The sequence below is a fragment of the Notamacropus eugenii genome, chromosome 5 (genome assembly GCF_028372415.1).
Source record: "Notamacropus eugenii isolate mMacEug1 chromosome 5, mMacEug1.pri_v2, whole genome shotgun sequence".
Taxonomy (NCBI): domain Eukaryota; kingdom Metazoa; phylum Chordata; class Mammalia; order Diprotodontia; family Macropodidae; genus Notamacropus; species Notamacropus eugenii.
This window is the reverse complement of record NC_092876.1, coordinates 415,953,280-415,979,469: the sequence shown is the minus strand read 5'-3', so window position 1 is coordinate 415,979,469 and position 26,190 is coordinate 415,953,280. Positions and strand designations below refer to the sequence as shown.

Below are 26,190 nucleotides of genomic sequence, written 5' to 3'. Positions count from 1 at the left end.
TGGGGGTTTACCTGCCAAGAAACACACAGAAAACTACAGGACCACAATTTTAAACCTTTCTATATACAAAAACAGACCTAAATAACTAGAGAAATATCAATTGCTAACGGGTAACGGATAAGCTGAAGCAATATAAAAAAATGACAATACTACCAAACGAATTTGTTTATTCAATGCCAAACCAATCAAGCTACTAAAGAATTACTTTACAGAGCTAGAAAAACTAATAACAAAAATTCACCTAGAGGAACAAAAGATCAAGAACATCAGGGACATCAATTTAAAGGAAAGAAATGGGCCGAGATCTCACATTATACTATAAAAATGTAACGTCAAAACAATGAAGAGGCGGATTAGTACAACAGAATAGGAACACAATATACAAAAGTAAATGAGCTCAGTACCCTAGTGTTTCAAAAACTCAACAATCTCAGTTATTAGTGCAAGAAAACACTATTCAACAAAAATTGCTGAGAAGGGAGGATTTCTAGGAACATGGTGGAATAAGACAAGAAATATGGGGCTCTCCTAAATTCTCCCACAAAGAAGATAAAATATCACCACAAAGGAACTCTGAGCAGCACAAATAACTAAAAGTTAGAGTAAAGCAGTTGTCCTCCTCAGACAACTTCAGAGAACCTCAGGAGAGACTTGATCTCCCCATATGAGGTTTCAGACTCCACAGAATAAATAAACAAGCCCTAGGCAAATGGGGAAGGAAAGCAGTCCTGGTTTCAAGAACTCATCTCACAGTGTGAGGATGGGACAGCTGAATCAGGGAAGACTGAAGGTCTCTCCAGTGTGGCTACATGCCAGGCTCAGGTATGCTGTACAGAGATGAGGCACAAGGATTTAAGCACCCACACATGGAGTGCAGTAGCAGAGAGATGGAGACTCAGCTCCCTGATTTTTGGGTCCCAGGTAGAGGGGTAAACTAAAGTTTGCAGCCATGGGAGGGACTGCAAGGAACAAGAGCACGAGTGGTGAGAGAATGGCTGAGGGTTCTAGCCATGGCTCAGGAACAACAAAGAATGCCCAAGGTTGGGCCCAGAAAGAGCTTAGAAATCAACAGTACAAAAACCTGAAGCCTTACATATCATTCCCTACACCTCAAGACTATGAAAAAGAATGACTTTTAAAAAATGAATAAGCAAAAGAGACAGAACCCAATCATCATAGATAGCTACTATGGAGATAGAGATCTAGGTTCATCCTCAGAAAGCAGTGAAGTTAAAAAAAGTCACTCCTACTTCAAAGGAAAATGTCAAATGGTCACAAGTCCAAAAAGGGTTCTCAGGAGAGCTTTAAAAGGAATTTAAAAACCAAGTAAGAGAGGCTGAGGAAAAATTAGGGAAAAAAATGCAGTGCAAGAAAATTATGAAAAGGAAGTCAACCAATTAGAAAAAGAGGTCCAAAAACTTAAGAAAATAACTCCTTAAAAACTAGAACTGGGCAAGAGAAAGCTAATGACTTCATAACACACCAAGAAATATAAAAACAAAATCAAAAGAATGAAAAAATAGAAAGAATGTGAAACATCTCATTAGAAAAACTGATCTGGAAAACAGATCAAGGAGAGACAATGTAAGAATTGTTGGATTACCTGAAAGTTATGATTTTAAAAAGTCTAGACACTCTATTACAAGAAATTAAGGAAAATAACCCTCGAGTTCTAGAACTAGAGGGTAAAATAGAGAAAACACCCACCTAAAAGAGATCCCAAGATGAAAACTCACAGGAACATCACAGCCAAGTTTCAAAGTTCCCAAGCCAATGTGATAGATTTCCCAACCAGTAATATGATTCCCTGGGGATAGTGATCATAAATTCTGATAGGAGGCCTCAGAACTGTAAACTGCAGTTGTGGAAAAGCAGGTGGACTAATGCAACGCTGATGAAGATGTGAACCAGCATAACCATGCTGGAAAGCAATTTGGAACGATGCCCCAAAACCTATTAAACTATGTCCAGTGATTACTAAACTTTGGCCTAGCAATACTGCGATTAGGTCTAGACACCAAAGAGATGAAAGAAAAAGGAAAAGCACTCCACGCGTACAAAACATGTACAGCAACACTCTTTGGGGATGCCCACAAATTGGGGAATGACTGAACTAATCATGGTATATGTATGCAATGGAATATTATTGCGCTATGAGAAATGAAGAAAGGAAAAGTTTCAGAAAAACCTAAGACTTGTATCAAATGATGCAAAGTGAACTGAACAGAAGCAGAAACACAATATATACCCTACCAGCAATATTGTAAAGGCATCAACTTTGAAAAACTTAGTGACTCTAATCAACAAGCAAATGACCAACCACAACTCCAAAGAACTTATGATTGAACATTCTACCACCTTCAGGTGATGGACTCGGAGAGCAGACTGAAGCATATTTTCTTCTCTTTTTCTTTTTTTTCTGGAGTCATAGCTAGTATGTTACAAGGTTTGCATGACTATATATATTTACAATGTTTTCGAGGGAAATCTTTGCCTTCTCAATGCATTGGGAAGTCAGGGAGAGAGGAGAGAAAAATTTGAAACTGAAAATAAAATGGAATTAAAAAAACTATTAGGCAAATCATTCAATTCAGATTAATCATCAGGAATTTCAAAAATGTATAACTAACTACCTAATTCCTTTCATTACCTCAACTATAATACTTTAAAACATTTTTCCAGCAAATTAAACTAAAAGCTTTTCCTTGGGAAACTTTAATTAAATATTTGTCCAAGAACAGATGCAACTTTCAACAAAATGCCTTCTTTAAACATCAAAACTCAGGGAATTAAAGATAAAACTGCACTTATGGAGGGAGCGAGGGAGGGAAAGAGGAAGAAGGGAGAGAGACAGAGAAGTATATTTAAGAAAGCAACTTAACAATTTGAATTAATGCAATGACCAACCACCATTACAAAAGACCACTGAGGATGAATATTACCCAACTCTTGCAAGATGCAGAATAAAACATGCATTTCTTTAAAAAGCCAATATGAGAATTCGTCTTGCTTGATTAGGGATGCTTGTTGCAAGGCTTTTTTTTTCTTTCAATAATGGTAGCATATGAGGGGAAAGAAACTAAATCAAGTTAAAGGAAAAAGAATAAAATTAAGCACAATGAAACTTAAAAAGCAATTCCTTAGTTCAGAGAATCAATTCTCAACTGTCAAAAATATATTTCTTACCCCGAGTAAGAAATGATATAAGGGAAACTCTATACCTACAAATTATGAAGTCACCCTCCTGAAATAAAAATTTTATCAAAAACACCAGTTTAAAACTGATAACTAAATAAATTAGAACAGCCACCCAGTAGTCTCCTTCATAATTACTCTGCAGGTAAATTGTACTTCGCCTTATGTCAAAAATTATTGGATTTTGTTCTAATAGGACATTATTTAATCAAATAACTAAACCCTCTCTAAAAACCATGGTTAATTACATAAGCAAACAGCAAGTACCACTAATTTCAGAAGAAACTCAAAGCAATACTTACTGCCCATTGATCAGACTTATTGACATGAAATGGAAGGCTAAGTTTCAATGTGGTGAAGCTGATAAGGATTAAACAAAAACGAGCAAACTGGCTCATGACATAAATACCATGGTTTCCTTGGACCATAAAAGTAATGATTCATACATGAATTATGATCAAACAAATCAATGTGGTATTTGCCTTGAAGTGAAAAGACCTGTGTTCAGTTCTCAGTTCTAGTATTTACTAGCTATGCAACCTTATGCAAGTCACTTAACTTTTATGGTCTTCAATTTCCTTTACCAGTAAAATAAGGATAAAACTATCTATGTTACCTACTTCACAGAGTTGTGACGAAAGTACTTTATGAACTATACAACATCATATAAATGTGAAATATTATTACAGCTATTATCAAATGTGAAGGACAATTTACTTACTCAGTATGACCCAAGCAGAAAGATTCTATGTTGTGTGGTGCTGCAAAAAAACTAACACGGATTTTCTCATCTCTGTCAGCTGTGAGAATATAACGGTCATCAGGACTCAAGGCCTTCATGAAAAGAAAAAAAAATTCATTTCACATAAATTTATTTTGAAATGCAGTTTAAAATAACAAGCTGGTTTCTCTCACTTCTAAATACAGGTCACCCACAAAATATGTCCATCATCCATCTCCTGTAAATCTCTACACTCTCTCCCTACATGATTCCACCTATTCTTGAGGTTTCCATTACCATTTCTATTCAGAAAACTCCCAAAACTACATCAATCAATCCAGCACTTTTTTTTAGCTTCTATTATGTGCCAGGCACTGAGTTCAGCACTGAAGATCCAAAGACAAAATTAAACTAGTTACTGCCTTTAAAGAGCATTCTTCATTCTCTCTCCCTCCCACCTCCACCCCTGTAAAAGGGCAGAGAAATAGCTCCACGTCCTCCATAGCCGCTCTACCAGGAAGGGAGTAGCATGTCTCCTAGTTGGAGTTCCAGTAAAGTATTGCTGGACTCAGCCACTGTCAGTCAGCTGGAAAGCTCTGCTGTTTCAGAGTTATGGAACTGCAGGTTCTGCTTTGGTCTGATATGCCAGCCCTAGTTATTCAATTTTGGCAGTTATTGCAGGCTTCAGACCAGGCTAAAGGTTATAACGGAGACCTTGTTCATTTTTGGGGGGTCACAATTACACAACTCTTGCTTGCCTCTCAAAATTGTTCCTTGCTTGATATACAGACTACAGCCTGCCACCATTCCTAACCCTAAAATGTCACCCTTCCTCAGTCTGCCTTGGATCTTTGATCTAGAATTGGATATTGAACAACAAAGATACCAATTGGCAATCATTTCTGATCCACACAAGACTAGGCTCCTCTTTGCTGGATTTTGAACCTACTTTTGCTCTGGTGCACAGTTGTGGCCCTGCTCAGGATCTGGGAAGGAATATTGTGGGTGGCCCTGTCTCCTGGCTACACCTTGTCTCCAAGCCTCACTGTCTACCTCCCTGTGCTGAAACAGACTGGAAAAACCATTCAACGGAGTCATTCTTATTCCTTTCTCAAGTGCCTGGTGCAGTCTTCTGCTCAACTTCAGCTTTTGCTCTTCTATTTTCCTTTCCTCTTTGGTTGTTAGGGATATCAATGCTGATATCCTGAAAACATTCTAACTTCTCAATTTTAGAGTCTCCCCAACTCTCCTACATCTCCCGTACCTGAGCTGAGCACAGGTTCGGATCTCACCTCTGTCATTTACTATTGTAGATCTCACCATCTCTCACAAGTCTTTTGCTTCAATTCTCAAAAACTCTTAAGTGCCTTTATCCAACCATAAACTCCTCACTTTCCATCCTTCCTATACTGCACACTTTATAAATTAATACTTGATTCTCACCAAGACCTCTAATACCACCATTATTTTGTACTCTCCCAGTCAGAGCATATCTGCTGTAACCTTAATTTTTGTTTTCCCAATCTGAACTTGATACTTAACCAGTTTAACTCTACTAAGACTTACCTCTATTTTTTAATCCCTTACCCCCTCCTCCACTCCATTAATGCTAAAGCTTTGTCAAATACCAACACTAGATTAGTTCCTCTACTTGCCAACTGCAGTCCTAGTCACCAACTACTGCTAGAAGGAATCTTGAAACTACCTAAACGATCCAATATCAATCCCTTACAATATCTTTAGGCCTCCCTATATGATTCTCACCCTGAAAAGCTATTCTAAACCTTCTAAGTAAGCCTTCCACACCACTGCTGCTCTCTCCATTTTAGCTGAGGATCTTGCTGTCTACTTAAAGGAGCAATCAGAGGCCTTTTGCCCCCTCTTCTATCCTTCTCTACTTCTCAATCAACAAGTATTTATTAAGTGCTTACTATGTGATAGGCCCTGTGCTAGGTGCTGAGGACAAAAACAAAAATCAACAAGCTTACATTCCACTGGGGAGAGAACATATATGTTAACTATATGTGAAATTAATTTAGTGTATATTGTTTTTCAGAGGAGGGCATTAGGAGCTTGCCCCTGACCAAAAACCACACTACTGACAACAGATGCATTGATTCAGCCCACAAACTTACAACAACATTCAACTCAATACCCAGTCCCCCCTCATTCTTTCCAATGTGGTAGTTACAGGGTCCAGACTTTCGAAGGCTGCTTGGGCCACAGTGACTAGTACAGTAACATTTTATACTGTAAAAAATTTCTTGCGGAGAACAGAGGGAAAGGGGCAAGATGCATGCCTGAGTGTGAAACAGAGTGCAAACCCTGTCCATACCTCTCTCATTCCCAAGGCCTCTGAGACCCAAACTCCAAAGACAGCAATCACCCTTGACCACGGTGGTACCAATATGGCTATGCTCTGAACTGCTATGCCAGAGAATTGAGGAAAAGAGGGAACAAGGCAGAACAATGTGTATGAGGAAACTGTGAGGCACTCCAATAAGCCAAAAGGAAAGAGCCGAGCATCCAGATGGGGCCAATTTTGTTGTCCTACCACCCCCCAAACATTACTTAAGGCAGAGACCTAGAAAGGTAAACCATGAAATGACCAGTATGTGAGAATGGCGAGATGCTTTAAGAATCAGCTCCTCATGAAAATCACCATCAGACGGGAGTCAGAAAGTGAAGAGATGATAGGGAAAAATAAGGAAGAAAAGTCTGAAATTACCAAAGATCTCCGAAAAAAGAAAATTCAAAGACTTTGAACACAAGCAAATACATCAGCAGGGAAAATATTAACAAAGAAGAAAATATGGCCTCTAGCAAATGAGTTCAGGAATTTCTGAATATTATAAACAAAGGAAAACTATCCAACACTTGATAAGAAAGAGAATCCTGTGAAATTTAAGGAAAACAGGGAACCACAACATGCTGTATCTGAGTGATGTAAAGCAGAAAACAGAGTTTTAAAAGCAGAATTTATGGCCTGCACAACAGAATAATGGGGAGAATAGAAAAATTGGAATCTGAGATGGCAAGTCTCACCAAAGAAATAAATAAGAACAATTGATCCAAAAATATAAGTACAAAGAAGTGGAAGGCAATTAAGAAGGAAAATATAATATTAAAAGAAAATTGACAAAACAATACCAATCTTGAAAACACAATGTGTAGAGACAGGATGTGTGTAGAGAAGTTAAGTATTACTTCCCAGAACACAAATCAAAAAAACAAATATAATGCAAGAAATAATACACCCAAACTGCCCAGAACTCCCGAACATAGAAAATGAATGCTAATTGAAAAAATTCACAGATTACCTCCAGAAAACAATCCAAGGTTGCAAACTCCAAGAACCATAGTGGTTAAATTTAACAATTCATTTCAGAAGCAGTAAGTTCTGCAAGCAATCAGGAGAAAGACTTTCAAATATAAAGGAAAGGAAATTCAAACACAAGACTCTTCTGAATCCACCAGAAAACACAGGAGGAAATAGACTAGTGTTTCAAAAAGATCAGAATGCAGGCCAGGACGATCAACCCCACAAATCTGAACTTAACTATAAATGAAAAAAGATGAACAACTGAAACATTCTTTTAAAAGGTGGAGAGGGGAGATGGAGGTATTTGAAACACTCAGAAAGAAATCTAGAACTTAAAGGAATATTGGCTTCTCAAAAACTCAAACAACAAAAATGCAAGGAAGGAGAAGAAATGTAAAATCCAAGGATAGCAACAGTGAGAAAGGAATTAACAGAGAGGCCAGTAAGAGACTTTGCTGAATGTAAAACTCTAAAAGTAGGGAACTGAAATTTACCTCAATTGCTGAATGCAGATAAAACTAACAAAAAAGAAATGAAGGACCTGAACAAAAAGACCACGAAACAGAAGTGGAAAAGAGTATGTATATTTCTCATGAGTGCAAGGTACCTTTTTTAAAAAACTAGGAATAAAAAAAAAACCTCTCTAACAAATGTAGGAAAACAAAAATATTTAAACACATCTACCAAGAACTTCATCTTGCAAGATCACTGCAGCCTCTAAGTCACTCATCATCATCTCCTCCCAGGGCCCTTCAGAATGATTAGAAGGTAAACAGCTCCTCCCAGAACTTCCACTTAAGGAGAGCCTTTGAGGGCCCTCCCTTCCTACCCCTTTCAGCTTCCCTTTGTGTTTTGTCTTTCCTCCTTACATTATAGCCACTTTGAAGGAAGGGATTGTTTTTCATATTTGAAATTTTCAGTTATTTGTATGCTAAGCACTAAACACACCGCATGCTACATAGCAGCCTCTTAATAAATGTTTGTTGACTGATCTGTTTTAACACATCACAATGCAATTAAAAATACATTCAAAAGGCCACTAAAGAAACAATTAAAAATAATTACAGAAAATAACTTAATCCTGAAAAAAGAGTGAGTCAGAGAACAAATCATAGGAACAACAGATGCTTTCATTGATGGTAATGAAAACAAAGAGAAACATGCCAAAATTTGTGGGATTCAGTCAAATAAGTTCTTAAAAGAAAACATATCTCTAAACATTTTCATCACTAAAATAGAAAGTTCTTGTAAGGAAATTGGCATGCAACTAAAAAACTAGAAAACCAACACATTAAAAGCCTTCATTTAAACATCGAAAAGAAATACTGAAAATCAAAGATGGGATTATTAAGAATGAAAGAAAAACAGCCATGGAATTAATAAATCTAGGAGGTGGCATATATATATATATATATTTAAAACCAAAGCAACAAAATGATGACAAAATCATTAATGAATTAGACTTTTTTTTAAAAAAAGGAAATTCAAATTACAGCATCAAAAATGAAAAAGGTGAATTCACAACCAATCAAGAATAAAAGAAATTATCAGAAAGTATTTCACCCAATTAAATGTCAATAAAATTGACAATCTTAAAGAAATGGATGAGTAGTTGCAAAAATACAAAATGCCCAGATTAACAGAACAAGAAGTAGAGACTTAAGTAATCCAATCTCAGAAAAATAAAATGGACAAATCGAAGTGGAACTTGCCAAAATAATCTTCCTATAACACAAATCTAACCATTTCACACTTGCTCAGAAATCACTCCAAAATTTGGCTCCAAACTGCCTTTCCATGCTGCTGTCCTTCAAATGCTTCGCCAAACTCAGGGTTACATCGTTCTGCAGGCAGACTCTTTCATTTTTATTTTCATATCCCCTGAATGGTAAATCACTGACAGAACTAAGTTTTAAACTCTGAGTCCACTACTTTATTTCATAGGTCTTGAAATGTATAGCTAAAAAAAAGGTAGATTTTAATTTTGTTTAGGGATTTATCTTTAATGTTTCCTAACTCTTCCAACTGAATGGCAACACAAAAATTATTCCACTTTACCCAAGAAAAATCTTATTTCAACGTCTCATTTGCTGTGATGCTGGGCTAGTGTTCTCAAAGGTGATGCCAACAAAATACGACCTATAGCAGAGAAGTTTTACCAAGCTGGAAGGATTTTACAAGCCTGGCGAAAGATTCCCTACAGGTTGTAAGAAAGCCAATTTATTTAAATTTGGGAAGGATTATTTATTGTTAGCTTGGCTTCGGAGGGGTAAATTTTTCAACCATAGCAACTTCAGAAAACTATCTATTATCTATACGGAATTTACAATCTACAATAGTGGAGGAGGTATATCCATACCCACAAAATTATAGCTCTTTGAAGAACTGAACCCAGAAAATAACAATGCTACTTTGTATTCTCCCAGGATGTCTAAGTACCATAAACAGATAACCTACTCAATTCATCTTCACATGGTAAAAAAGTAGGAAAAGAAACATCATTAAACTCAGTATGCAAGTAATTATAAGTTACCGACTAACTTTTTTTTAAAGATCACATGACTGAGCTTAAGACAAAATTAGGGCTGGACATATTAGCACACACTTGTAATCCCTGCTACCAGGGAGGCTGAGGTTAATGGACCTCTAGAGCACATTGGGCTGTGAGCTCTAGTGGGCTATGCCAATCAGGTATTTCCACTAAGTTTAACATTAATATGGAGTGGGAGACAACTGGTTGCCTAAGGAAGGACAAACCAGTCCAGGTTGGAAGTAAAGCAGGTCAAGGCTCCAATTCTGATCACTAGCGGGACTGGGTCCACAAGTAGCCCCTGTACTTACAACCTATATGTGATGGAGAGATTTAGTTTTAAAAGAAAAAGGGAAAAAAAAGACAAAGTTAATGAACTAGTCAACTACATACCACATCCAACAACATAGACAGGTGTCCAAGTTCAAGTTTTCCACCCTGATGTGGGGCCAATACTGAAAATGAATATACATCTCCAGACTTGTCTGCCACCAAAATCTTCTCATCTGTAGCTGTAAATGTCAGAGAGGTACATCTTCTTACCACTGTCCTGGAAGTCAAAGAACATCAAGGATTGATTAATAAAGGTAGCATAGAATAATGCAATAATTCCTTACAATATTATCACAAAATGTTAGAAATGGAAGTAAACACCAACTAGTCCACCCCTTTCATTTAAAAAAAAACAAAACAGAGATGCTATTCAATTCAATTCACTACACATGTAGCAAGGTACTGTACTACAGGCTAGGAAATCAGAGGCAAAAATAAGAGTTCCTGCCCATAAGTAACTGAGATTTTATTGGAAAGATGTAAGTTGCATACACACACGCACACACGCACACACACATACACACACACACACACACAAATAAGAGGAGAGGCAAGGAAAACTTCATAGAGGTAGCACCTAACCTGAACTTTGAATGAAAATAAGGATCCAGATATACAAGGGTAAGGAGAGAATATTGATATAGGGGACAAAGGAAAGATGAAATATCAAATGAGAGAACACCTAGTAAGCCAGTTTGGCAGGAACACAGAGTGTGGGAATAAGAGTAATGCAAACTAGCTCTGGAAGGGCTGATACCAGCCAGACTGTAGAAAGTTTTATATGCCTGTCAGAAATTTTCACTTTATCCTAGAAGCATCAGGAAGCCATTCATGACTGATGAGCAGGAAAGTGACATAACCAAGCTTGAGTCTTAGAAAGATTATTTCTATACCTGTATGGAAATGGATTGTACAGGGAAGACCAGAAGCAAGGATACTAATTAGTAATTATATATGATATGTAGGTCAGTTTACTAAATTGTTTTTTCCTCCTTTCTTCTTTAGTCTTTGTTACAAGGATAGAGATAGAGGAAGGATATATTTGGAAATTAAGGTGACATAAAAACAAAAATCTGGAGAAGAAATGGCAAACCACTTCAATATTTCTGCCAAGAAAATTCTGTAATATTGGCATGCTATTCTCCACAGTATCACAGAATCAGACACAAGTAAACAACTGAACAACAACAAAAAATATATATACAATTTGTTTTTTAATACTGAGACCTGGAAAAGTATGGAAGATGATGGAGCTCTCAATAGAAATATAAAAGGTAGGGCAAGGTAGGGGAGAGGGGCTAAAAACTGAATTCCCTTTTGGACACGGTGGGACATTCAGGTGAGGACAGAGTAGAATTCAAGAGTGATGAGGGAGGTATTTAGAGATGTGTAAATTATCTGTGCAGAGATAACTGAATCTGCAACAGCTCATGATGGCACCAAGAAAAGGATACAAGAAGAACACTTGCAACTTACAGAATAGGAGATGCAGACTGATCCAGCTAAAGAGATGGAGAAAGTGCATTGAGACAGGTGAGGAAATTGAAGGAACTGAGGGGATTGGGACAGTAAGTGTTTAAGTGTGAAAACTGAGTGAACTACACTGACTCCATCTTCTAACTCAATTCTGGAGCCAGCTTAGTTCCCTTTCAATTCAATTATGGGTCTAGTCCAATTTCTGTCTTGTGATAAAACTATTCAGTTATGGAAACTGGAAAAAAAATCTTACTGCATTGTTTGAACTTCACCCTGTGTGATGGGGAAGAACCTCACCTCTACCTGCTGTTTAGAGAGCCTTAACTAAGAATCTAGGTTATACTGACCAAACACCCAGCTGAACCCAAATACTGATGCTAGGAGTCTTCTTATAATTATACTCATAATATATCTCAAGCAACCCATATGTCTTATGTGAGAACTGGCCCCATACTGATCAAACAGTTATAATTTCCATGTTTCTTTAATGGTTCACAGATACTTGGATGGAGAGGAACAGCTCTTTTTCTGATTTCACGGAGTTGTACATGTTCATTCTCCCCTTTCCAACTTGGAAAGTCCATAATCTTTCCTCCAATTAGAAATCAGATTACCTAATATTGCATCCTGGTTAATTGTTTTCTTTTAATTAGTTGGTCTTATTTGATTGTTTTTAACACATAAATAAGTCTGTCTCCCTCTGTATTTGGGGTCCAGGCCAAAACTGAGGAAGTCTGGTCGCAGTTTACTGAGCAATTACCATGCATTGCTTGATAAATCAATATGCTCAGAAGATTGAACCTTTTTTTCTTCAGTCATTTCATCATTTATCCACTACACACAGGTAAGAGAACCAGAAGAGAATGCACAAAGACATTTAAGGGAAATGAGGACTAGGGGGTAAAAAAATCATATTAAGTAAGACATTGTGGTTACTCTAGAAGTCACAATGTCCTCACTACTCAACAACATCTAGTCAAAAGGTATGGGGTTGAGAAGCAGATGGAATGTGAGAAAATAGGAGAAGGCAAAGATGACTTTCTTAGGAATAAGAGTGAAATGTGAGATTTTTAGGGAACCAAGGAGACACTTTCTCTTCCACTTTGACTCATTTTATGTTAACTCCATCTGTCTGTATCAACCAGTTCATAGACTTGTTGCTAGGATACACTGAATTTCAGGTCATTCTCCCTCAGGGGTTCTGTATGGGTAAGGGAATACGCATTTATTAAGTGTATAACAGGTACTGTGTTTAACAGAGAGTCACAGTCTTTCTCCAATCTAACAGCTCTATAATGCTAACCCCTTGAAAAGCTGATGCAAACAATCTGAATTCTACCTCTGCTACCTTCCTCTGCTGTGACACTGAACGAGGCACTTGACTTGTCTAAAGTTCAGGTTCCTCATCATTCCTGCTCTCTCCAAAGTTACCAATAATCTCTTAGTCACCAAATCCAATGGCCTTTTTTTCAGTACAAATTCTCCATGACCTCTCTGCAGCCTCTGACACAATCAATCACCCTCTCCTTGAAAATCCCTTCTTTCTGGGTTTTCAGAACATCCCTCTCCCCTGGTTCTTCTCCTACTTATCTGACCACTCCCTCTCTGTCTCCTTTGTTGGATCCTCATCTAGCCTATGTCTTCTAACCACAGGTGTCCCTCAAGGTCTCTCTTTTTTTCCCCCTATACTACTTCACTTGCTGATCTTATCAGCTCCCATGGATTTATAATTACCATCTCTATGCTAATGATTCTTAAATCTACCCATCCTTTTCTTAACCTCTCTGATGAACTCCAATCTCACATCTCCAACTATCTTTCAAATATCTCAAACTCATCTTAAATAAATATCTTAAACTCAACATGTCCAAAGTAGAACTCATTATCTCTAAACCCCTAAACCATCCCTTCCTGAACCCTTACCATTCCTTTTACTTGGGAGGGCAACTTTCCAGTCCCGCAGGCTCAAAACCTAGAATCATCCTAGATTCCCCACTGTCTCTCACTCTCCACATCCAAACCGCTGCCTCAGCCTGTTGATGTCACCTTTGAAACCCTTCTTGAATATGCCCTCTTCTCTCCTTCGACACTACCACCACTCTAAGGTATCACCTTATGCCTAGACTACTGAAATGCCTACCAGTGGATCTGCCAGCCTCAAGACTCTCACCACTGCAATCCATCACTCAGTCATCAGAAGGATTTTCCTGAAGTCCAACCATGTCATCCCTCCCCATACTCCACCATGCAATAAACTCCAGTGGCTTCGATTTCCTCCAGAAACAAATAAAAATGCTCAGTTTGGTATTGAAAGCCCTTCATAACTTAGCCCATTCCTACATTTCCAGTCTTCTTACACCTTATTCTCCTACACATATTCTTTGATCCAGTGACGCTGGCCTTGTCACTGTTTCACAAACAAGATACTCCATCTCAGGTATTTTCTCTGGTTGTCCTCCATACGTGGAAAAGTCTCCCTCCTCCACTCCAACTACTGATTTCCCTGGCTTTCTTTAAGTCTCAACTAAAATCCTACTTTCTGCAGGAAGCCTTTCCCAACTCCTCTTAATTCTAGTGCCTTCCCTCTTTTAATGATTTCCTTTTCATCCTGTAGTTAGCTTGTCTGTACATTATTTGTTTGCTTGTTGTCCCCCAAGTAGAGTATGAACTCCTTAATGGCAGGGAGCCTCCTTTTGCATCCCCCCAGAGCTTAGTACAGTGACAACACATAGTAGGTGCTTAATAAACGAACCTGACTGAAAATGAGAATAACAATACTTCAGTAACTACTACAAAACCACTTTACAAATCCTTAAACACTAAAGTACTGAGGTGCTGTTACCTGCACAAATCCAACAACCATTAAGAGAAAAAAATTATTCCCAAAGTTTTTTGACAATAGGTATTACTTTATGTACATGATATCTGAATGATTTAAAAAGCAGAATTTCATACCTGATACTCAGACATTTCCAAGGTTTTGTACAGAAAAGAATCAGACGTTTATTGTCATCAGTCAGAGCAAAATAGTTGCCAGATCTTGAGAAGGTAGAAGCTAGGATGTTATCACTTCCTTTGTACAATGTCTGTCCTTCCTCTCTAAACACGAGAAGACAGAATAAACATCAAATAAATATCACTGTCTGAATTGGTCATCAATAGGCAAATGAATTCAGCTGAAACATTACGAATTAATTCATAAAATCCACCAAGTAAAAGATTTCATGAGGTTTAAAAATAAGTGCTTAACTATGCTAAAAATAAAATTAATTAGAATTGTATCAAAGAAGTCCACCCCATGAAACTATATATCACAAGTAATTTCCCCAGTCACCTCACAGCTTCCTGGAATCTTCTGCCTCACCTCCTTGAGCCACTTCCAAACTTTACAAGCTAGCTGGGGGATTTGGTTATGGAGGAGAAGGGAAGAAGGCAAAGGGAATGTCTTTAGTGATCAGACTGCCCAGTGGAAGGGAACAGATGGGAAAAAGAAGCTTCCTGCTAAGATAAGCAATAAAGGAGAGAAATTTTCCAAGAGTAAAAATGTTTTAATTCATTTAACTTTAAAAGAATGCTTTGTTATTTCTTTCGTTAATGTTCAACAGCATGTCTTTTAATACTCCTGAACCCTATCTACTGAGTATCTACAGAAACTTCAAAAAAATTCTCAAATTCAAAACTGGAAGCTTCAATGCCTTTTTCTATAACTGGTATCAAATGTACGAAACTCAGCAGGAAAATTAAAGATTCAGTTCTAAGTAACTCTTGCGGATATGGTTCCAATATTTTAAAACTATTAATGGGCCCTGAAAAGTTCCCCACAATCATCTCACCCTTTATCCTCTTGTGGCTTCTTTTCTGCCTTGCTGCAGTCATATATAAAGAAGCTGTCATCATCACTGAAAGTAATTTTAAAAAGAACATATTACTAAAGAGGTGCTAAATTGTCAGGAGTTGTCATCATCGTACTTCAATAAGTCAAGAAAGAGAATCCAAATTTTCTTTTTCCAATTAAAAATTTTAAAAAATATTTACATCCCATCTCATTAAATAATAGTAATAATTTTAAAGTATGCAAAGTGTGCTATATATATCAACCAACACAGTGGATGTATCCACTATAGCAATGGGTCTGGAGTCAGAAAGACCTGAGTTCAAATCCAGACTCAAGACATTTACAGCTATGTGACTCTGGGGATGTCACTTAACCTCTGTTTGCCTCTGTTTCCTTATCTGTAAAATGGGGATAACAATATCTACTTCACAGGGTTGTGCTAAGAATCACATAAAATAATAACTGTAAAGCGCTTGCCATAGTACTGGCACATAACAAGCACTATGTAAATGTTAGATCTCAGTATTATTATCAACTATTACTATTACCTCATTTGATTCTCATGATAATGTTGTTATATTCTCATTTTACAAATGGGGAAACAGAGGCTGAGAAAACTTTTTCCCCCAGCTGTACACAACTAGTGTCTGATGCTGGAGTGGAACCCAGATCTTTCTCACTTTGAGATTAGAATTCTAACCAGGCCACATTCTTCCAAATTAAATCTTGCACATAACAAAAAAGAAAAAGGTCTCTGAAAAATTAATCAATAAAATCTCAGAGTGTTGCATCTGTGCAGTGACTTAAGGGCTTACCAAAGGTCACAAATCAAGTAGGGCATGGAACCCAAGTCTCTTGACTCCAGGACTCATCTTGCTTATTTAGAAAATTATACCCAAAGAGGTAAACTTACCATCAGAACATCAAGTTTTACAGGTGACTGCATTTCATCTACTTTTTCACTTTGAAATTAGCAGAGAATCTTGTCATTAAAAATTTGTACTTGCCACCATTCAGATTTGCTCAAATGACTTAAACTGATGAAACTGGAGTGACTTAATAAACCTGATGCTCATTGTTCAGCATTACCAATAACTGTCTAAATAAAACTAAAACATTTTTGCTACATAACAGATTTGTGGTAAAATGTCTGGAAAATTCTAAACATAATCTTTAAGTGATTACCGAGTACACAAAACATCATGCATAGCTATACAATGAGTTTAATCAAATTGCAATCTTTAATTAGAGCAACTACTGCACAATTGTGCTTAAAAAAAAATAGACATCTTTTTTGAAAAAGATGATACAGAATAAAGTGAGAAGAACCCAATTTATACAACATTTTTGTAAAAAAAATTCTGAAAGATCTAAGAATTCTGAACATAATGACAAACCATAATTCCAGAGGACCAATGATGAAGAATGGTAATGGACCAAAATGCAGAATGAGACATTTCTAGGCATGGACAACGTGGGAATTTGTTTTAGTTTGTTATAAGGGTTTTATTTTCTTTTTTTCCCAAGAGGAGTGGAGGGAGGTAGGAGGGATAAAAAAAAAAATGTTTCATAATTGGAGAAAAAGAGACCACTGCTCACTCTGGTGAGCAGTATGAGCTGAACGCTGATGAGGTAGGAAGCCAGGCTATAGAGGACAGAGGACAGGCAGCAGAAGTGCAAAGTATGTTAGTTGTAGCCAAGAAGGGAAGGGAAGACATAGATAAAGGTAGCTAGTGAGAGTTTTTTAAGGATGAGGAAGATGTAGGTGTGTTTGTAGGCAGCAGAGACTGAAGATTCGAGTGGGGAAGTCGGTGGGGTCAATATACGGACAAGAGGGGGGGTATCAAGAGCAAGTGCACAGGGGCTCCCCTTGACAAGCATTAGAAAGTTGGGGACACATGTCAGAAGGATGGAAGAGGAAGAGAGGGTAGAAGCATGGAATGGCTCCGATTTGGGGGGGGGGGGGCGTGCGTGTTCGTCATTCATTGCTGAAGAAGACAATGCCATCAGAGAAATAATGACAGAACTTGCACTTGACTTTGTCTTGAGTGAGGGAGGGCTGTGAAGTTATGAGAGAAGACCCTCTGCAAAAGAGAAGGAAGGATTCCTGAGAGATACAATGTATCGTAACAGCTCCTGAAGACGAATACCATGTCAATTACCAAAGATGAGCAGGACTGCCCAAAGACCGACCCGTGGTCAGTAAATGGAGGGGTCGGGGCTGGAACCTGGGTTTTTTTGCTTTGCGTCCGGCCCCTAGACTGGCACATAGTAAGCATCTTAAAACAATGTGTATTGATTGACTGTTCTGATGCCAGCTCTCTACTGACTAAGACATAACTGATAAAACATCGGGGCTGCCGCGCACAAATAACTTTAACAAGGATCTGCAAAGAGTGATAAACTATGAACACACGGGAAAGAGCATCTTCCAGGTAAAAAAAATACCGTCAAGAAGTTAGGGAATCAAAGTCGATCGAGCACAAGGGAGCTTCCACCTGTTTGTTTCGTGACGCCGGGGCGTACGTGTTATTATATGAGATACACGGGACAATGTTCTTTTGCAAATTTATGGTACCCAACTCTAAGTTTGTCGGCATGCAGGGATCCAAGAGGTGCAGAGAAAGAGGAGGAAAAACCTCCGCCAGCCACCCGCGACAATCTCACTGGCCCCAAAGCAGGAATCCGTGGGGAACATCCCGGCACTCTCCGGGTCCACGGCTCCTAGGCCCCGACCCGACTAACCTGCGGTCTGTACCTGTGGCCAGAAATCGGCTGCCGCCTCTCACCACCAGCCCATTTCGCGACACGTCCAGAGCAGCGGAGCCCGCCATGAGCCCCAGGGACGAGCCAGCGCGCGCACGCTTCCGCACGCCCTGCGTGCTGACGTCACGAGCTCGCTCGGAGCCGGAGATGGGGATGTCGGGAAGGCGGACTCTCTGGGAGTCCAAGGGGAATGTGCAGACGCTTCGCCGCATCTTCTGTTCCCCCCCAGAGGTCTCGTAGTTAACGTTGTGAACTATTTTAAGCGTGTTATATAGATGGTCATCTCGGTAGCTGCTAGCCGTCCTGTGAGGTTAGGGCTGCAGGGGTATCAAGTACATTTTATAGACAAAAGAGAAGTTAATGTGTCTGTCCCCTATATACCGCATGATTGATACTCAGTGATTTTTAGAGATTTTACCACAAGAGATTTTCCCATCTTTAGCAAGTCTTGCATCCCACTCCACTTCTTTCCGTTCGCACAGCCACCATATTCCTAAATCTCAAGGGTCTAATAAATCCATTCTCCTTCCACTGGCCATATTAATTCTCCTAAAATCCCTCCACAATCTGGCCACAACCTATCTTTGTAAACCAGTGGTCTGGACAAACCGACCTTCTTCCCGTTCTTCACATTGGAACAAAAGCACAACTAAAATATTCAAACATGGTTATGTCACCAGAATCCCAAATCTCACTGGTACAGGACTTTCTCCTCATTGGTGGAGATCAGGACCCTTCTATCTAGTCTCTTCGGGCTCATCATTCTTTTTTTTTTTTTTTTAATATTTTTAAATTTTATTTCGTTTTTGTTCATTTATTTGTTTTCAGTTTTCTACAATCACTTCCATAAGTCTTAGATTTTCTCCCCCTCCCTCCCTCAGACAGCGTGCAACTTTATATGGTCTCTTCATTCTGTTCAGGATATTTGGCTTTAGGCACTTCCAGCTCCAGAGTGAAAATGGACATGCCAACTCCTCTTTGGGTTGCTAAAGGAAAAGAATGAAAAGAAATCAAAATGAGAGGAACTGGTTGTCTTCCTCATGTCCTGAACCCTAGAGACTTCTGGTAACTCCCCTCGACTGAGATCTCTCTTGGACAAGCGCTTTTTTTTAACCTTAATGGGCAGTCACCTCCAACACTTACTAAGTTAATTACTGTGCCTGAGCTAATCATGTTCCCTGTCCCATAGAGAATATTCTCCATGCACAGTTAGGAAGGTGTTTGAGTTCCCATCATTGTTCTGCCATCTGACAAACCCACCCTTCATATTTACATTCCTGTTCAACCATGATTTAAGCCAATGACATCTCATCTCCTCTGGATGGTCAACTATGTCAAAGGTTGCAGGTGAGGCCTACATAGCTCTCTTAGTTAAGATTTGAATTTGTGACAAAATTACCACTAGCAAGTAATTGAAGAGTTTAAAAATGCATATCGTTAAACTTACTAGTACAAATTATGACCTAACAATACATGTGTCTAAGTGATACATGATGTTGGATGTACAGTCACTTATCCTTTGCAGGCAGCTAGGAAGTAGATCAAGCACTGGACTTAGAATCAGGAAGAAGTAAGTTAAAATGCAGCCTGACATTGATGTAGGCATGTCACTTAACTTCCAACTCAGTTTTCCCATTTGTAAAATGGGAACTATCATAGCACTTATCTCCCAGGCTTGCTATGAGGATAGAATGAAGTAATAGTTGTTAAACACTTTGTAAACTTTAACATGCTACAAAGTCGTCACTAGGTGGTAAACTTTCTGCTTCTTTCTCAACGTTGAAAAATAATGATTTTGAATGACTTTATTCTATCCATCCTTAAAGACCCCAAAACAAAAGTCAGAGATAGACATGATTCTCACCTAAATATCAATAGGTACAGTATGAAATCAGGGGAATCATTCCTAGTATTGTATACATATATCTGGTGTATCACATATTAACGCTACTTGAGATTTTTTTGACCTGGTTTCTGAGTATGTAACATGTTCAGGAAGGAGTAGTTCAAATGCTCAGATTATGGATCCTCTTATGGGTGGTAATAATGGGGTGCTTGGTTGCATGCACTTGGGCCCCAATTCTAAAATCACATTTCTCTTTAAAAATCACATTTCTCCCTAGCCTCAAAATACTATCTCAGGCAGTTTCTCTCCAGCCCAAGAACACAGGCTGCCCTAGCAACAATTTCTATCTCCCTTCTTGCTACAGTAGCCAGTTGCACATATGGAACTCATTAGTATGAACCAGCTATGTACTGGCTTAACAGACTATGCACTGGGTCATAATAACATTTACTACTTACTAACCAATTATATGTATCCTAGACTTAGACATATCTATACTCCCTTACATTAATCTTGTCTAACAAGACATTGATGAGAGAAACCTGATTTTTCCTGGTCAGCCCTGACTGCTGGTTGACTTAGTGATGTTTCAGGTCTAAAACCACACCTCCAGGTAGCCCCCCTTGGGCTATTTCCCCAATGAATTTTGGGTAAAATACCTGCACAGTAGATACCAAAAGTGCATGTTCCTTTAAGAACTGACCACTCCTTAACCACTGCCCTAATCCCACTCCAAAACACCTAGTTAGCATATTTGGCACAAGTGATACTATAGAATATCCTATATAAACTTTGCCTGTACCCCTTTAAGGTTGCAGGTTCCCTAAGAACTCTTGCCCACTGAAAAGCATGTAATAAATCTTTACCTTGACTTCAACAATGCTTGAGTTCATGAATTCTCCAGACGACCTGCCCCTGGTACCCTGGTCTTTGTGGTGGTCTCACAACCCTTTTCCAGCCCTCATCAGTAATATTGACTTCTTGACTCCAGGAAAAGCTAACTTCTCCTTTAGTAGTATACTTTCAAAGTTTCTGCTTTGGTTAAAAGGGAATCTGGCAGGAAATCCATTAACTAAGAATTAATTATATCACAGTATTTAGCAACCATGGAAACTTTATGATTCTTGGTTGGGTATGTCAGTGTATAACATATGGAAAGTCATACCTCTCCCCCCCCACCAAAATATAGCTTCTGTTCTGTTTCCTTCCAAAGACAGAACATCAATGCAGACAGGTTTCAAAAGCATAATCTCCAGACATAAGTTGGCAGAACCTTTCTTTGCACACAGGATATACAAGCCTTATACTTCTTGGCAACATCTGCAGCCAACTTTGAGATAGTGAAATCTGTTCCTTATAGCTCCAAGGTTCTCTGTTCACCTATGGGTCTCAAGTTATCTTGTAGGGCTTTCATTACTGTAATACAAAATGCTCTTATGTTGCAGACAGGCCTGACATCGACAACCTGTTAGTTGAGGTTTGGCTTCAGTACCCATTGAGGCACTCATAAGTCATTGAACAGTTAACAAAAAGGTTGACTTTGCCCTAAAAACAAGAATATGAAACAAGAATTCTCTTGATGTGTCCCCTTCCCAACCCCCCTGTAAATGGAGTTTAACCTGGTTAGCAGGGAAAGATATGATGATCTGAGTGGTCTTCAGATATTCACTACGCCAGAACACCACCCCCCACTCCTTAAAGGTGAGATATTTTAAGCCTCTAGATGACCAGGAAGCTGAAACAAGGGAACCATGAACCAATCTGATCCCAGGGGAAACTAATCCCTGCTGTGGACGAAAGGGTTTTTGTGGGGGGAAGTTATCACATCTTTGAAATACAAACTGTTTCCTGGTACAGGACTGGGTCTCTCGTGAAAGACCCTCACTTTAATGTTGACTATCCAATTCATTTTTCCAAATCTTTAATCTCTACAGGCTATACACCTACAGATATTGCAGGTTTGCTTCCAGACCACAAAAATAAAGAGTCACACATATTTTTTGGCTTCACGGTGCATATAAAAGTTATGTTTGCATGATACTGTAGTCCATTAAGTGGAGAAATGAGATTTTTTTCAGAACAATCAAGTTTGGCAATAAATTAATTGATCCTACTTGGGATTCACCAATCTGTTTCAGCAGAAGGACCTTCTGCTCCAGGAGTTTCTTACACAGATGAAATCGTAGATTTATAATCCCCAATAGTTGGTTTTGAGTTTTTTGGTTTTTTGGGTTTTTTTAGAAACCCACTCCAACATATGTGTTGAGTGCCATTTTGCATGACTCTCAGAGTTGTAGATAATTGTATACAGACTTTTCTCAGCTGGCATGAGAACCTAATATCATATACCATATAACTCTCTGCCCTCCCAATTTCAAATGGATACACAAAGGAAATATAAAAAAGCCTCAGAGATAGGGATAGGGACTAGACCTGTGACTTCACTGGTATAGGAAACTCCTAGGAAGGAAACTCCAGACCTTTACCAATGCTGGATGACATGTGCTTTGAAATGTAAAATCTTAGAAAGCTATCTAAAGCACTGAGAGGTTAATTTGCCCAAGATTACACAGCCAGTATGTGTTGGAGTTCTAATTTTAAAGCCAGAACTCTGTCAGTTACCCCATGTTGCCTCTCATAAAAAGTCATATCACAAAAAGACATAGGAGTATAGAATTATGTAACCTTCCCAACTAGGTTTAGGACAGAGAAAACAAATAGAGAAAATTATGAAAGAATTTCAGTTTCAACTACAGGAAATTAAAAACAGGCAGTATTAAAATAACAAAAATCTGGTCTTGAAGCCAGTTCAATTTGGTTTGCCTTAGTTGACCCTGAAGTTACTTTTCTTTTTTTTTTTAATTAAATTATTTTATTTGTTTTCAGTGTTCCACAATCACTTCCAAACATCTTATATTTTTCTCCCTCCCTCCCCCTCATTGCTCCTTTCCTCCCCACTCCCTCCATGACACAGCATACAATATTATATAGGTTCTACATGTACTTTGCTATTAAATACATGTTGCATAGAAGAATTAAAATGAATGGGAGAAACCATAAAACAAAACAAAACATAATACAAAACAAAATGGTCTGTTTCTATCTGCGATCCAATTCCATAGTCCTCTTTTTGTATGTGAAAGGTGTTCTTCCTCAAGAGTCCATTGGAAATTTTTTAAGTCCATGCATTTCAATGAAGTACTAAGTCTACCAGAAAAATTCCTCACACACTGTGGTTGTTGCTGTGTACAAAGGTCTCCTGGTTCTGCTCCTTTCACTCAGCATCAGTTCTTTCCAGGCCTCTCTGAAGTCCTCCTGTTCATTGTTTCTCATAGCACAATAGTATTCCATTACATTTATACACAACAACTTGTGCAGCCATTCCCCAATTGATGGGCATCCCCTTGATTTCCAGTTTTGGGCCACCACAAAGAGAGTTGCTATAAATATTTTTGTACGTGTGGGGCCCTTTCCCATTTCTGTGATTTTTTTGGGATAGAGTCCTAGGAAGGATATTGCTGGATCAAAGGGTATGCACATTTTTGTAGCCCTTTGGACATAGTTCCACATTGTTGTCCAGAATGGTTGGATCAGCTCACAGCTTCACCAACAATGAATTAGTGTTCCAACTCTCCCACATCTTCTCCAGCATTTATCATCCTGTTTTGTCATGTTAGCCAATCTGATAGGTGTGATGTGGTACCTCAGAATTGTTTTGATTTGCATCTCTCTAATCAATAGTGACTTAGAGCATTTTTTAATATGCCTATAGATAACTTTAATTTCTTCCTCTGAAAACTGGCTGTTCATATCCTTTGACCATTTATCAATTGGGGAATGAATTGTATTCTTGTTCATTTGACTCAGTTCCCTATATATTTTTAAAATGAGGCCTTTATCACAGACACTAGGTGCAAAAATTCTTTCCCAGTTTTCTGCTTCCCTCCTAATCTTGGTTGCATTGGGTTTGGTCCAATTTAATGTAATCAAAATTATCCATTTTGCACTTCATAATGTTCTCTATCTCTTGTTAGGTCAAAAATGTCTCCATTCTCCATAATTCTGACAAATACACTATTCCTTGCTCCTTTGATTTGTTTATAGTATCAATCTTTATACCTAGATCATGTATCCATTTGGACTTCATTCTTGTATACAGTGTCAGGCATTGGTCTATATGCCCAGTTTCCACCACACTGTTATCCAGTTTTCCTTTTTTTCTTCTCTTATTGCTACAGCTAGCATTTCTAATACCATATTGAATAACAGTTGTGACAACGGACATCTTTGTTTCACCCCTGATCTTATTGGAAATGCATCTAGCTTATCCCCATTGTACATAATGCTTGCTGATGGTTTTAGATACATACTGCTTATTATTTTATGGAAAGTTCCATTTATTCCTATGCTTTCCAGTGTTTTCAAGAGGAATGGGTGTTGTATTTTCTCAACAATTCTTTTCTGCATCTATTGAGATAATTATGTGATTTCTGTTAGTTTTGTTGTTGATATGTAGAATTGTCATTTTTATTATATAAGCTTGGCCTACCCACGAGCAACTTATCATGAGAATAACACATTATGATCATGTAGAATTTATACCAGGAATGCAGGGCTGGTTCAATATTAGAAAAGCTATTAGCATTATTGATCACATCAATAATACTATCCTCTTAGAACTTAGCCCACTTCATGAGAGGCGTCAATCTCAATAAATGCCTGTACTTGGATTAGGGGCGGTATGACTCTGAATTCTTTGAAATAGTTCCACCACAACACATCATGAAACCTCAACAGTTTTTGGCGTCCCTGGGTTTCAACCTCAACATATATATACACCTATTCAATGAATAGGCTTTTTTAAGTAGTTGCTCAAGGGATGGTCCCTTTAATTAAAAAAAAAAATCAAACTGGGGAAAAAAGACCCTCAGGGTTCCTGGGTAAAAGAGAAACAATTACTATTTAGTATTTAAATCCACTCTGTGCTGGGTGGGTGGAGATTTGTTGCCCAGTCTATGAGCTCCAGAATGAATTGGGTTTGAGGCTTGATCATATTAAAAGAATCAGAGGAAATCCACAAGACCATCGAGGTGTGTGTTCTACGGATCTGTAGAAATGACATAGAAAAGAAGTAAACAAAAATGGGAGTTCTCCATCAGATGAAATCAAGGAGCTGTATTTCACATGGCCATAGTGGATGTGATGAGGGCTGGAAAGGGGGTGTGAGACGCGAGAAGAATTCATGAATTCAAGCATTGTTGAAGTCAAGGTAAAGATTGATTCTCTTTTCAGCGAGCAAGAGTTCTTAGGGAACGTGCAACCTTAGAGGGGTACAGGGAAAGTTTATATAGGATATTCTGTAGTATCACTTGTGCCAAATAAGCTAACTAGATATTTTGGGATGGGATTAGGGAGTGGTTAAGGAGTGGTCAGTTCTTAAAGGAACATGCACTTTTGGTATCTACTGTGCAGATATTTTACCCATAATTCATTGGGGAAATAGCCCAAGGTGGGCTACCTAGAGGTGTGGTTTTAGACCTGAAACATCACTAAGTCAACCAGCAGGCAGGGCTGGCTCAGAATAACCAGGTTGTTCTCATTAATGTCTTGTTAGAGAAGATAACTGTAAGAGAGTATAGGTATGTCCAAGTCTAGGATACATATATTGGTGAGTGAGTAGTAAATGTGGTTATGACCCAGCACACAGCCAGTTCAGAACACAGCTGGTTCAGACTAATAAGTTCTATATAGGTGCAGCTGGCTACTGTAGCAGAAAGGGAGATAATGATTCCTGCTGGGGCAGCCTGTGTCCTTGAGGGAGAACTCCCATAAGATAGTATTTTGAGGTAGGGAGAAATGTGATTTTTAAAGAGAAATGCCATTTTAGAATTGGGGCCCAAGCGCATGTACCTAAGCACCCCATCATTGTGCTAGATGAGGGGTTCGGGGAAGTTTCTGCTGGATACATTAGGATAATTTAAATTAAAAAAAGTTTACTGCCTAAGGAGAGTTCTCCAGCTCGCTTGGTCTTGGGGGGGTGGGAAGGAGGGAGGGAGAAAAAGGCCCACAGAAATCAGAAGTGACGTTTATACAGTCATTCAAGGTTCTGAAAGTCACTGCACGTTATTCCACTGAACTGCCTCCCAACAGCCACCGCAGAAGGTAC

The 26,190-nt window shown here is 38.5% G+C and overlaps 1 protein-coding gene across 3 annotated transcripts in view; it reads right to left on the bottom strand.

Moving 5' to 3' along the window:
• The window catches only part of WDR4 (WDR4 tRNA N7-guanosine methyltransferase non-catalytic subunit), a 55,982-nt gene extending 37,591 nt beyond the window's left edge, over window positions 1-18,391 (bottom strand). Inside the window, exons 1-5 of one of the 3 annotated variants that reach the window (XM_072614865.1) lie at window positions 18,171-18,391; window positions 15,411-15,476; window positions 14,533-14,676; window positions 10,162-10,318; window positions 3,917-4,029 (exon numbers count right to left, since the gene is read on the bottom strand). In XM_072614865.1, coding sequence (XP_072470966.1) covers window positions 3,917-4,029; window positions 10,162-10,176 — 128 coding nt within the window. In that variant the 5' untranslated portion in view covers window positions 10,177-10,318; window positions 14,533-14,676; window positions 15,411-15,476; window positions 18,171-18,391. Of the gene's footprint in view, window positions 1-3,916; window positions 4,030-10,161; window positions 10,319-14,532; window positions 14,677-15,410; window positions 15,477-18,157 lie in introns of all 3 variants that reach the window. The other 2 variants (XM_072614864.1, XM_072614863.1) reach the window with 2 other exon arrangements.
• Between the last annotated feature and the right edge of the window lie 7,799 nt (window positions 18,392-26,190).